At 37.2% G+C, this 13,402-nt stretch overlaps 1 protein-coding gene across 2 annotated transcripts in view; it reads right to left on the minus strand.

Moving 5' to 3' along the window:
- Med13 (mediator complex subunit 13) overlaps positions 1–13,402 on the minus strand; it is a 97,570-nt gene that overhangs the window by 62,807 nt on the left and 21,361 nt on the right. For both annotated transcript variants that reach the window (XM_076543084.1, XM_076543085.1), the window contains exons 4-8: positions 7,548–7,693; positions 6,648–6,845; positions 4,655–4,849; positions 3,846–4,008; positions 3,229–3,339 (exon numbers count right to left, since the gene is read on the minus strand). In XM_076543084.1, coding sequence (XP_076399199.1) covers positions 3,229–3,339; positions 3,846–4,008; positions 4,655–4,849; positions 6,648–6,845; positions 7,548–7,693 — 813 coding nt within the window. The remainder of the gene's footprint in view (positions 1–3,228; positions 3,340–3,845; positions 4,009–4,654; positions 4,850–6,647; positions 6,846–7,547; positions 7,694–13,402) is intronic.

Raw genomic sequence — 13,402 nt, forward strand, 5'->3', positions numbered from 1 at the left:
TGCAAAGTGAGTTCCAGGACAGCCAGGACTACATATAGAGACCCTGTCTTAACAGCTTTCAACCCCCAAAAAAGAAAAACTTCAATCAAAATAGTACCTAAAAATTTTCTTTTAGAAAATAATGTCTACAACCTGGGCGGTGGTGGCGCACACCTTTAGTCCCAGCACTCAAGAGACAGAGGCCAGTGGATTTCTATGAATTCAAGGCCAGCCTGATCTACACAGTGAGTACCAGGCTCCAAAGCTACAGAGAAATCCTGTTTCGAAAAACCAGGAGGAGGGCTGGAGATGGCTCAGCAGTTAAGAACACTGGCTGTTCTTCCAGAGGATCTGAGTTCAATTCCCAGCAACCACATGGTGGCTCACAACCATCTGTAATGAGATCTGGTGCCCTCTTCTGGCCTGCAAGGATACATGCAGACATTACACTGTATAATAAATAAATAAATAAATCTTTAAAAAAAAAGAAAAAGAAAACCCAGAAGGAAAAAAAAAAGTATAAGTGAGTTCTGACCAAATTTTGGGAGTCGACTTCTTACAAGGCAATAATAAGGGCAAGATATCACTGAGGAAATGAAATACATGGTTGTACTTTAGGTATAAGGAATGGGAATAGTAAACAGCCATATATATTTACTTGGTTATATGAATAAGAAAACTATTAATTACGGCTTAAATATATTACTAGTAATAGCAATTTACATTGTTGACATTAAATCCTCATCCTGTTATTCTACACAGATCTTTCCAAAAGTTAGACTTCTTTAGAGAGAATTGTTCTACCATTAATTTCATACTAAACCAAATGGGTGAATCTTCCAGAGGACCTGTCAACCTCAAGGTATAACAAAGTGATCTCTTAAGAGTTTTTCCTATTAGCCTGGAATCCCTCCCTTGGAGTTAAAATCTGAAATTTGCTTTCTTTTTTTTTTCTTTTTCTTTTTCTTTTTCTTTTGAAGACAGGGTTTCTCTGTGTAGCTTTGCTCCTTTCCTGGAACTCACTTGGTAGCCCAGGCTGGCCTCGAACTCACAGAGATCCGCCTGCCTCTGCCTCCCAAGTGCTGGGATTAAAGGCATGCGCCACCACCGCCCGGCTTGAAATTTGCTTTCTTAAGTAGATAAACACTTCACTAGACTACAGCCTGGTAACAAGTGTACTAATCCACCTTACCAACACAAAAATGTAATCAAAACAATTTTATCCCCCCATAACAATAAATGATTCTGAAGATAATTTTCCTATCAATGCAAGGAAACAATATGTAAAAATATAAATGCCTTAAATTTATGAGTATGAAAATGAGTAAAACTGACACTCATTTAAAAGTCACAAGACTTTAAAAAGCCCTTTTGCTCAACTATCACATTACCCACCTAGTTTATTCACTCTTAAATTTAAAGAGACCTGAATATTTTTTGTAAGCAAATTACTGCATCACTTCCCCTAGAGACTGGGCTTTAGCAAGAGGCTTGCTCACTCATGTATTCTGAGTCTACGAAAGCTCTTGTCATAGACTAAACATTGAAAAAAAGATAACAATCCATCAGCACAACAAACACAAAACACAACGTCCCAGAAATAACTATGTCTATCTAATCTAGAATGACTAAATAAACCATGGTACTACCATTCAGTGGAATATTTAATAATAATTAAGTTTTTCAAGCAATGAGGTAGACTTACAAATAGCTAATACACAAACATCTGATGTCAAAAAAAGAAAGCTGCCAAAAAATCAAATTAATATTTATGTTTTAGGAGAAAATGACATATATCCAAACCTACAGAAAAATATATGGAAAAAATCACATATACTGATTTAGTATATCAAAATCTCTATAGACCTAGGGGGAAGGTTGTCAAAATAGGAAAGAAAGTAACTTTCTAAAAGCAAGCTTTTGGCTTAAAGTCAAGAATTTAAATGTTAGCAGCATCTATTTCTTAGTGTCTTCCCCTAAAATCAATTTTCATAAAATAATTGAAACCCATTACTTCAAGAGGACTAAAACAAAAGTCCATGTTATAAACAAACAAAAAGTCCTGCCAAATAAAAATCTTGACATAGAACTTAAACAAACAAAAAACAAAAACAAAAACAAAACAAAAAATCTTTCTCGCCAGGCGGCAGCAGCAGAGCACACCTTTAATCCCAGTACTCGGGAGGCGGAGCCAAGCGGATCTCTGTGAGTTCAAGGCCAGCCTGGTAGGAGTATGTTCCAGGACAGGCACCAAAACTACACAGAGAAACCCTGTCTCAAAAAAACCCCAAAAAAATAAAAAAAGAAAGAAAGCATATAAACTACCTTTAATCTGCAGAAAATAATAAACCTGACAAAAGAGTCCTATAGCTTGACAATCAAATCTCATTAAAAGCCCTCAATATATAGAATAAATGCAACTGCCCAACAAATTCCAAGCTAATCCATTCTGCTACAAATCTTTGAATAATACAGCTCACTAGAAAGCTGATATTTTGGTCATACCTCCTGTAAAATCATTACTTCATGATCTTATTTCAGTAACTCACCAACAGTTGCCCAAGGATAAGAACTTGCTACACAAAACTCCACACTGTATTTACTCTTTTAAAAATTATGAAAATCATCTCTGCTATAAACACACCTGGGAAAATTTCTCAGGCATAATATAATTAAGGAATGTGTTCCTCCAGAGATGTGTGAGTCAAGTATGGTGAATGTATGACTGTAATCCGAGCGCTTGGAATGCTGAGGCAAGACAATCAAGTTCAAAACCAGCCTGGGCAGCACAGCTAGAGAGCCTCAAAACAACCACCACCAAAGGTGTCCTTATAGTTGCTCTATTATACCCTAACACACTACAAAAAAATTTATTTATTTGGCTATTAGGAAAAGCCTTTCCAGTTGTACTTCTTTCCATAATCAACTTTAAATTGCCAACTAGTAGGGCTGGAGAGATGGCTCAGTGCTTAAGAGCACTGCACTAGCTGCTCTTCCAGAGGACCCAGGTTCAATTCCCAGCACCCACATAGCAGCTCACAACTGTTTGTAACTCCAGTTCAAGGGGATCTGACACTTTCACACCAATGCACATAAAATAAAGGAGGGAAAAATGCCAGCTATCTTTCTCACATTTCTTTTTTTTGGGGGGGGGGGATCCTAACATACCATATTTGTATAAGATACCCCAAACAAAGTATTAGCATCGTAACTATAATATATACATATCCCAACTGGAAATACACTTACCTCAAACAACTGCAGCTTGTTCTCTGTGTGGCTTCAACAAAGTCCCAGCATGCTATTTTATCAGCTGACTCTTCTTCACATAGGCCACTGGATGTAGCAGAATACTTCCTCCTGAATTATAAAATTATAAATTCCTTAGAATACATAAAATTTCTATTAGAATTTAATCTTTTATTTTTTGTTTGGTTTTTGTTTGTTTTGTTTTGTTTTTTGGAGACAAGGTTTCTCTGTGTAGCTTTTTGGAGCCTGTTCTGGAACTCACTCTGTAGACCAAGCTGGCCTCAAACTCACAGAGATCCACGTGCCTCTGCCTCCCAAGTGCTGGGATTAAAGGTGTCTGCCACCACCACCCAGCTCTAATATTTAATTACTTAAAATTAATTTTTCTCAGTTTTTATTCCATACTCATACTTAACCAACATGCAAGTTTTAAATATCAAAATAAAAGATACAACTGGACAGGGTGGCACATGCCTTTAATCTCAGTACTTGGCAGCTGAGAGCTCTGAGTTTGAGGCCAGCCTGGTCTACAAACCAAATCCAGGCCAGCCAAGGCTACATAGTGAGACCCAGCACACAGAAAGAACTAAATGATCACATAAAATACAGATACATACTTGTTCTGTAATCTGTTCATGGTGCACTCTTGCCAGACTCTATCTACCACGTGACTTGCTAATTTCCTGGGTATTTTCCCACCATGATGGCTAGTGCTGTCAGTGCTGAAGCCACTGGAGACTGAAGAAAATTTGACCCACTTCTGGGCAGACTGAGGATCAACTGGAAACAAACAAAAAAGAAGAGGCTATAGAAAGGTAAAACAGATTGAAAGTAACAAGTGGGAGTTTTTATTAATTTGTTGTATTATTTGCTCTTTGCTCTATTTGGTAAGTTTAGTAAAAAAAACAAATTATTTAAATGCAGAGAGCAAAAATTTTGGATAGGGGATATAAATTGGATGGTAGTACACCAATGTTGACTTCACGATTTGAAGGATTCAAAACAAGAGGTTACAGGTTCAGCTCAGCAGAATACCAGCTTATTATGAAGGTCCTGGGTTCAATTCCTAGCACCACAAGCAATCACATATACACATGTGTGTGCATGTATATGCGCACACATTCACACATTATATATGTCTTATAAGTGGTCTTAATTTTGAAAGTGCAATGAATATGTAGGAATAATATATCAAGTCTACAGCTTTTACAAGAGAATCAGAAAAAGACCAATTTATAATCAATGTATACATACACAGGGGATGTAAAAGCAAATGTTTTAAGTGTGAACTTAGATGAATGTGTTCTTTGCATTATACTTGCAATTTTCTAATAAGTTTTAAACAATTTCAAGATAAAAACTAAGTACTGATGTACTCAAATGAACAGCTTTGTAACCAGAGCTGATGAAGCAGTTAGTTCAATACCTGCTTGGACTTCCTCAGGAGATGTGGGTGGGGTAAGAGTAACTGAAGACATAGCAGGATCTCTTGTGGAAGCAGGCACTTGATGGATACCCAAGCAAGAAGCTGAACAATGAGAGGATCCCACAGAGCTAGGAGTAGGAATGTCTGACTGGGGGACTAGAACAAAGCATGCTGGGTAGATCATTCGGACACCCGCTAAGAACAAAATGAACAAAAACAAAAAAAATCAGCTGCCAATGTCATAGTAATAGAATTAATTATTTTCACTGAAAATCATTGCAGTAAAAACTAACCCAAATAAGATAGTATCACATTTATATAAATAAAGCTATCTTATCAATATGGATCTCTGAGTGTAGCTATACACACACTACACTGTATGTGTGGAGGGCAGAGGATAAACTCAGGCATCAGTCTTCACTTTCTAACTAGCCATGAGCTTCCAGGTCGACTCCTACCTCAACCTCCCATCCTGCCATAGGAGTGCTAGGATTACAGGAATGCACAATACTGGATGTGGCTTTCATGTAGGTTTTGGAATCCAAACTCCTATCCTCACACTTGTACAACATGTACTTTAAGCCAATAAATCACAGATTTTCTATCTATAAATATGTTTGTTTGGTTTTTCTACAGCACACATTACATTATAAGTTTTTAAATATATAAATTAACAAACTTTAATTTATAAATTTAACAAAGATAACCTGGACACTTAGATCATAAATGATTTTGTTTTCTTCTTATCTATTTTAAGTGTTCTGGTTCTATCACAACTATTCCAATAATAAATAATGTATTTACTGAAAGTGAGTAATGAGAATAGTTTCAATTCGGGCGGTGGTGGCACACACCTTTAGTCCCAGCACTCGGGAGGCAGAGGCAGGCAGATCTCTGTGAGTTCGAGGCCAGCCTGGTCTACCAAGTGAGTTCCAGCAAAGGCGCAAAACTGCACAGAGAAACCCTGTCTCGAAAAACAAAAACAAAAAAAAAAAAGAAAAAGAAAAAGAAAAAGCTAGGCATGGTGGTGTACAACTTTATTCTCAGGACTCAGGAGGTTGAGTAGGAGAGTCTTGAGTCCAGGGTCAGCCTTGGTTATGGTTATAGGACAAAAGAGTCTCAAAAAACTAATTTGGAAAAAAAAAAAATCTAAAACTCCCATGAGTTAACCCTTACACGTGACATTACTATTAGAGTCCATTAACTACAATAAATACTAATCCCTATTATCTGGTCACTTATACATTATCATGCCTCCCATGTCTTTACATACTGTCAGGCTTAACTGCATGCCACATCTTAACAGAGTGAAATATGCTTGGAGGGATCAGTACAGTCTCTTTAACATCTTGTTTCTGCTTTGTGCTTAATATGCCCAGAAACAGACACCTTGCTAACCTGCATCCTTGAATATGAAGACATACAGACTAGGGCTAATCTGGAAAGAACTGACTCAAGCAGAACACACCAAAGCCAGAAGTACTTACGGATATTTTCTGTTACTGAAGGAAAAAGTTTTACTAATATGTGAACACTATACATAATTAAACAGGTTGTCAACTTTTCCAGCCTCCGACACTAACTCCTTCACTATTATTCTTACCCTCTTCTTCGGCATGTAGACAACAGAATTTGTTCCTCTATCTCAATAACTGTCTTCACTACGTAACCAGTCTTGTCTAATTAAATGTGGGCAAAAGTACCATATGCCACATCCCAGCCGAAGCTTTAAATACACTTACATGGTTAGGCTTGATCCCTATTATTCCTTTGTTTTCCTAAGAACACTGTGTCCCAGATACTGGGTACTCCTTTAACCTAGATTGGACAATGAGAAGACACACAGAGCCATCACAGCCAAGCTGTAGCCCTTACGTAATATGCAAAAAGTAAATGTTGTTGAATGCCAATGGAGGTGTTTGTTATTAAACAAAACCTAACTAAAACACATATGATTTATGTTTTCCCTTCAGACTAATATCAGACTCCATACCAACAAGAACTTCCACTGCAGCCAAAGAATCATCTTCCCAATCCATATCTTCCTGCTTTTCGTCAGACATCTCCTTCAAACCACATGAAATAGGATAGAACTGTTTCCATTCACCAATTAATTTTTTTGTAGCTGAATCAGACATCTTGAATGCCTGTCCTGTGAGAGTGCCATTTAGTCCAAATGGACTTAAGATAACTAGAAACCAAAGCAGATACCACATAAGTAAAGACTGTTACATAGTAAATAAAAATCATAATCAACACTGTTGCAATGATGTAAATCTGATTCAAAAGGAAATTCATTATGATCACACCAAGAAAGCCAATGTATTATACTTTATTATTGTTAATATAAACTACAATGCAAAGATTTTGAAAATTCTTTAAAATATGCCTACCCCAAAATCAAAAGATAACAGCATTTCAAAATGAACTGGAAATATGTGCATATCATTCAATTTATTCTGACTCTCATAAAAAAAAAAAAAAAAAAAAAGCAACTTGAAGAATATGGATACCTAAGTCTAAATACTTATGAAGTCTGCCACATAAATTTAAAAAAACCCACACACTACATTAAAATAGTAGATACTTCCAGGACTTAAAAAGCAATCAGTAGTAACCTTATAAAACAACTTCACTTGATTTCAGTAATTCATGGTATAAATGACATCAAAAGATCCCCTGGGTAGCTATGCTAAACCTGACTTACACAACACAGCCTTAAAATGATTAACACATATATAACATAATGTGCTATTAACAAAAAACACAGAAATGTTAATATTCCCATTCATAAAAATATGTCACTAATGATATTTATTTTGTTGTCTTATTACTATAATTGTTAACATGAAAGTTTTAATTTCCAATACTAAATGAAATGAGAATAATCTACCTTGAAATGGGCTATTAGACTGTTGAGCAAGGGTGACATGCTCTTCACTGAGAAGGTATACAGGTTGATGTTGGTTAATTTCCACACTGGTACAAACATTGCTGTCTCCATGCAAGAAAAAGGTGAAAGAGCAGGACAAGTGTTCACTAATAAAGAAGGAAAAGTTATATTTTAGTGATGATTAATAGCCAAAAAATAACAAATAACTTGCTTTGCTTTTCATGTTTAATTATTTTGAGACAGAAATTCACATATTTCAGTGTAGCCTCAAATTCACTATGTAGCCAAGGATGACTGAACTTCTGATCATACTAACTCCATCTCCTGAGTGCTGAGATTACAAGCATGTGCCACCATGCCTTGTTTATGTGATCCTGGATCCAGGGAACATATGGGATCATGCATGATAGCCAAGCACTCTACTAAATGAGCTACATTCCCAACTCCACATGCTTTGCTTTATTAAGAAGCTATACTATAAAAATGCATACTTTAGCTGTGGAATATCATCTGTAGGGGGGGAACTGGATATGAGCAAAGATAAAAAGTGTTCTTCACAACACTGTTTATAATGCAAATAGTTTTAAGCAACCAGTTAAAATAAGTTAGGTATACCACATATGCAATTATTATATGACCACAGAAATAAGTCAAGGAAGGGGGAATTAATGCAAAATGGACTACCAATACAATCCCAAAATTTTTTTTAAAGAAAAAGTTGGGGCACACACACGTACATTCCAGAATCGTAAATGAGTGGTTATAAGTATCCTAGAACTGAAGATATATGTGAAATAAAATGTAGGTACAAATGAATAAGCAAATTGGAAAATAAATTCTCAGAGCTGAGGCAAGTGAGCTGGGAGAGGTAAACAATGTGTTTTATCTAACCTTACAAAATACATTCTCAAGGATAACAGATATATTTTTAAGTCAAAAGAAAGTCAAGTGACAAAAAAAAAGGATTGAAGCAGTGTACACTAAAAATCTCTTTTCCCACACATTTGTCTTAAGCACTTATCTTAAAGCCAGTTCCTTAAAATATGACCATTAATCAACTCAAAACCAATATATATGAAATACACATACTACATATTTTATAATATATATATACACACACACACACACACACACACACACACACACACACACACACAAAACATACATATGTAAGTATATATACGTATATGTACGAGCCCTACTTAATTTTTTCAGGACAAGTCAAGGCATGAAGAATTACGTTATAGTAAAAGTTATGGGCGATCTAATAAAAATAGGAAGTAGTAGTAAAAATTAAAAGGCAGTAATGGCATGCACCTTTAATTCCAGCACTCGGGAGACAGAGGCAGGTGGATCTCTTGAGTTCAAGGCCAGACAGATCTACAGAGTGAGTTCCAAGACAGCCAGGGCTACACAGAGAAACCCTATCTCTCACACACACACTCTCTCTCTCTCTCTCTCTCTCTCTCTCTCTCTCTCTCTCTCTCTCTCTCTCTCTCTCTCACACACACACACACACACACACACACACACACACACACACACACAAAAAGAAGAAGGAAGGAAGGAAAAAGATATATTTATGTTCATTTTCTGTGGATGGGTGTTTTGCCTGCCTGTGTGTCTGTGCACCACACATCTCCAGTGCCCTCAGAGGCATCTGATTACCTAGAACTGGAGTTAACAGCCTGCTGTGGGCTGCTATGTGGTGCTGGGAATTGAACCCAGCTTAACCACTGAGCCACCTCTCCAGGGCTAAACAATAGTTTTCAATAGAGAAAAAAACCTAAATTAAGTTTGTTTTTCCTGATTAAAATGCTTACTTTATTGGAATAGGTATTGGCTGATGAATTATTAAGATTATAGATAGATACTATGATAAAGAAGTATAACGCCGGGCGTTGGTGGCGCACGCCTTTAATCCCAGCACTTGGGAGGCAGAGCCAGGTGGATCTCTGTGAGTTCGAGGCCAGCCTGGGCTACCAAGTGAGCTCCAGGAAAGGCGCAAAGCTACACAGAGAAACCCTGTCTCGAAAAACCAAAAAAAAAAAAAAAAAAAAGAAGTATAACAAAACCCCAAGTAGTCAACAAGCCAAGATATGTAAAGAAACTTAATAGCTCTGACAGCTGTTCATCTCCAAAATCTCCATTGCCAGTGTTCATTTAAAGCAAAACTCAGTTTAATTACTGTTACCCAGCAGTACTGCTAGCCAGTATCTTCTAGCAACAGTACCTGTATTATCAAGAACATACTAACCACAAGCCCATCCCCAAATGCTGTTTTAAAAATAAAACCACAAGCCGGGCAGTAGTGGTGCACACCTTTAATCCCAGCACTCAGGAGGCAGAGGTAGGTGGATCTTTGTGAGTTCGAGGCCAGCCTGGTCTACAGAGCAAGATCCAGGAAAGGCACAAAGCTACACAGAGAAACCCTGTCTCAAAAAACAACAACAAAAAACTAAATAAAAATAAAACCACACACACACACCATCTCTTCATTAAACAGTGCTGTATTCACATCCTTATGTACTACACATGAAGCTACTAAATGAGAGCAAATGTTACTCCATTCAGGAGATTTTTTTTTTTTTTGCTAAGTGCCATGGCACTGTACTAGGCCATGAACTTTGTCAAGTGCTGTAACAAAAACGGAATGTACAGAATGTTATACGAATGCCTTAACATGAAGAACTCTGTACTGAGACAATAGAATTTTAATTCCTAAAGAGAGAGCAGAACTGGGATCCTGTCGCCAAGGTGGTTCTGAGCATCCCCTATTGACAGCCATCAACCTACCTGCAAGATTCCTCACTTCTCCCTCCCCTCTCTGGTGGGTCTGGTCTGACTGCTCTTCTCTCACACACTGGCTTCCCCAGCGTCCCTTAACAGGCCGGCCCTTGCACCTTCACTTTTGTTTTTCTCCTCAGACCCTCTGAAGTCACCTCTGGGACTTTGTTCAAATAATTTCTTCTAAGTAGGCATTTCACTATGAATCTATACTGCTTCCAAGTCCTCTCTTTGGGGGTGAGGGAAGTTTTTGCTAAAGCAAGCATCACCATCATGTAAATGCATTTTATAGTTTTACTTATTTCTCACAGTTGGCCCAGAAAGTAACCTCTAGTGAAAGAGGAATTTGTCTTTGTTCTTCTATATTGTGTCTGCAGTAAGTCTCTGACACAAAGTGATATGGCGCATAGATACACACTAAATACTGTAGCATAAAGTCCATATCTAAACTACTTTCCTATAACTTATCAACTCTATTTTCAAATCTATCCTCTCTATAGTACTCTAAACCACAAATACAAATTTTTCTTTGTCCCATCATTCCATGCTTCTACCAATTCCTACTGATTCTAACTCTTAAAAATATTTGTAATTTATAGATCTACATGTCAACTAGGAGTGTTTTATTATTAAATAATAAAATACTTTTTTGTTCATTATGTTTTACTATGTATCCCAGAATAGCCTAGAACTTACAATGTAACCAAGAGATGCCTCCAACTCTGGAACCTTTTGTCTTTCTTGGCCTCCTAAATACTGGGACTGCAAGAGTGAAGTCTAAGTCTCTAAGGTCTGAGTAATTATCAGAATCCCCATTTGCCCCCTTGCTTCACACTGCTGCTTGGGATCTTTCTAAAAATTAATTATGATCATATAAGTGGAAAGCCTAAAATCATTCACCAGTTCCCCAAAATGTTCGGGACTAAATCCAAAAGCATTAACACAGCACTTTAGGCCCTTTAGAATCTGATCCTTGCCAAACCGTGTAAGCAATGATACTTAACCCACGAAAACCTCTTATCTGCCACATACTTGTCTCCACATCCTAATCTCTTAAAATTCCTTTAATTCCCTGCCAACTTATAAATAACTCTGAAAGAATTTTAACTTTAATATCAGTGTAAGATTTCATTATTGGCCCTAATTCATCATCCACTTTCCTTTATAAAAACTGTATTTGGTAACTCAATATAACATTGTATGTAGGAATACATGTGTGTACATACATGTGCTTGTATGTGTGCAGGCAAATCAAAGTCAGGTGTCTTTTTCAACTGCTCTCTACCTTATTTTTGAGATGGGGTCTCCCACTGAACCTAGAGTTCATGGTTTGGCTAGAGTGGCTGGGCAGCAAGGCCCAGGGATCTTCGGGTCTCAGCCTCTACAGCACCAGGAACGCAGGCACACATTAGCATACCTGGCTTTTTATGTGCATAACAGGGAGCAAGCACTTTTGATGACTTGAGTCATCTCCACAATTCACTGAATAGCAAAATCTTCAATTTCTATAGTAAATACTTCCAAAAAATATTTGCAAGCATAAGCAATAACCTAAAATAGACATAGGTTCTTAAACTTTTTTTAAAAGACAGGTTTGGAAACCTGTATATATATCTTGGTATCAATGGATCTTCTAAACACTAACACTCTCTAAAATACTGCTTTCTATGGTGTTCACTTCTAAAAAGAAATATTAATAGGAAACAAATTACTTATTTTTGTTTTCGTTTTTTGAAACAGGGCTTCTTTATGTATCCCTGACTATCCTGGAACTCACTCTGTAGACCAGGCTGGCCTCAAACTCAGAGATCCACCTGCCTCTGCCTCCCTCCTGAATGCTGGGACAAAAGACATGAGCCACCACCGCCCAGCTAAATTATTTTTTCATAGTCAGCTTCAGCAAACTTAGTGAAAACATGTTTCAAAATAAACTAAAGAGGTACTAGGTATGTAACCCAGCGGTAAAATGGTATCTAACATGGACCAAGTGTCCATCATCAATACAAAACAAAAAGAAAAAGCATGAAGGCCATCTCTCAAATTCCCCAATAATCTATATCCAATGAGCATTGGGCCATTTAACTTTTTTAAATTACAGTTTACTTATTTAGTCTGTATGTGGTATGTGCACATGCATGTGCTTGTAGGAGTCAGAGGACAATTGGGAGATATCAGTTCTCTTCTTCCACATTAGCCTCTAAGATCAAACAAGCCATCAGGCTTGGTGGCAAGTGCTGCGCCATCACTCTGGCCTCTGTTAACTTTTAAGTTAGAAAAGGGAATTTGGCTTTCTAGTACAATGTAATAAACTAGCCTCCGATGAATCTCTGTGAAAAATTAATATTCCAAAGTGCAGAGAGTGCAGCACCGTTCCTATTTCCCACTGCCTATCTGCAATACCTGTTTCCCAGCAGCTCTTAACCCCAGCAATCTACAGCAAAGAAAGCCACCCCTCCCACACTGCTAGCAAATGACCCCACATACTCTGATCAAACTGTAATACAAAATGACTTACAAACTGAGTTTGTGTATTATATTGAGGAGAAATTTTCTAAAATAGGATTCATACTTTTGAGATTCTTATATCAAAAGCAATATTCTAGTCACAGAACATTGAAGGACAGAGAATTTCAGGTTAGTACTTAGTATATTCAAATGGATTCTCTTTCAGAGAGAAATGTTATCATTTATAGTATCATCTCATGAGGTACTCTGGTTAGGACTAAGGAAAAGTGAATAAATGTCTGTAACTACAACGATGGGCCAAGGAACTTACGCTGTTAGTTACTCTGAAGGAAAGTAAAGACTACTCTGTCTTCTATTTACCAGTAAGGCAGAATTCAGAGATGAACCTCAACAATTTTGTGTTACAGAAATGTTCCTCGATCATATACTGAAATTAAATAAAAGGGTTGTTTGTTTTACATATGTTCTGTGTGTGTCTGTGTGTGTGTGAACTTTGAGCATGCCATGGTACACTTGTGGAGGTCAGAGGACAACTTGTGGGTGTAAGTTCTTTCTTTCCACCACGTAGGTTCTGGGGATCAAACTCAGGTCATCAAGCTTGA

Source organism: Peromyscus maniculatus, chromosome 8, assembly GCF_049852395.1.
Source record: "Peromyscus maniculatus bairdii isolate BWxNUB_F1_BW_parent chromosome 8, HU_Pman_BW_mat_3.1, whole genome shotgun sequence".
NCBI lineage: Eukaryota > Metazoa > Chordata > Mammalia > Rodentia > Cricetidae > Peromyscus > Peromyscus maniculatus.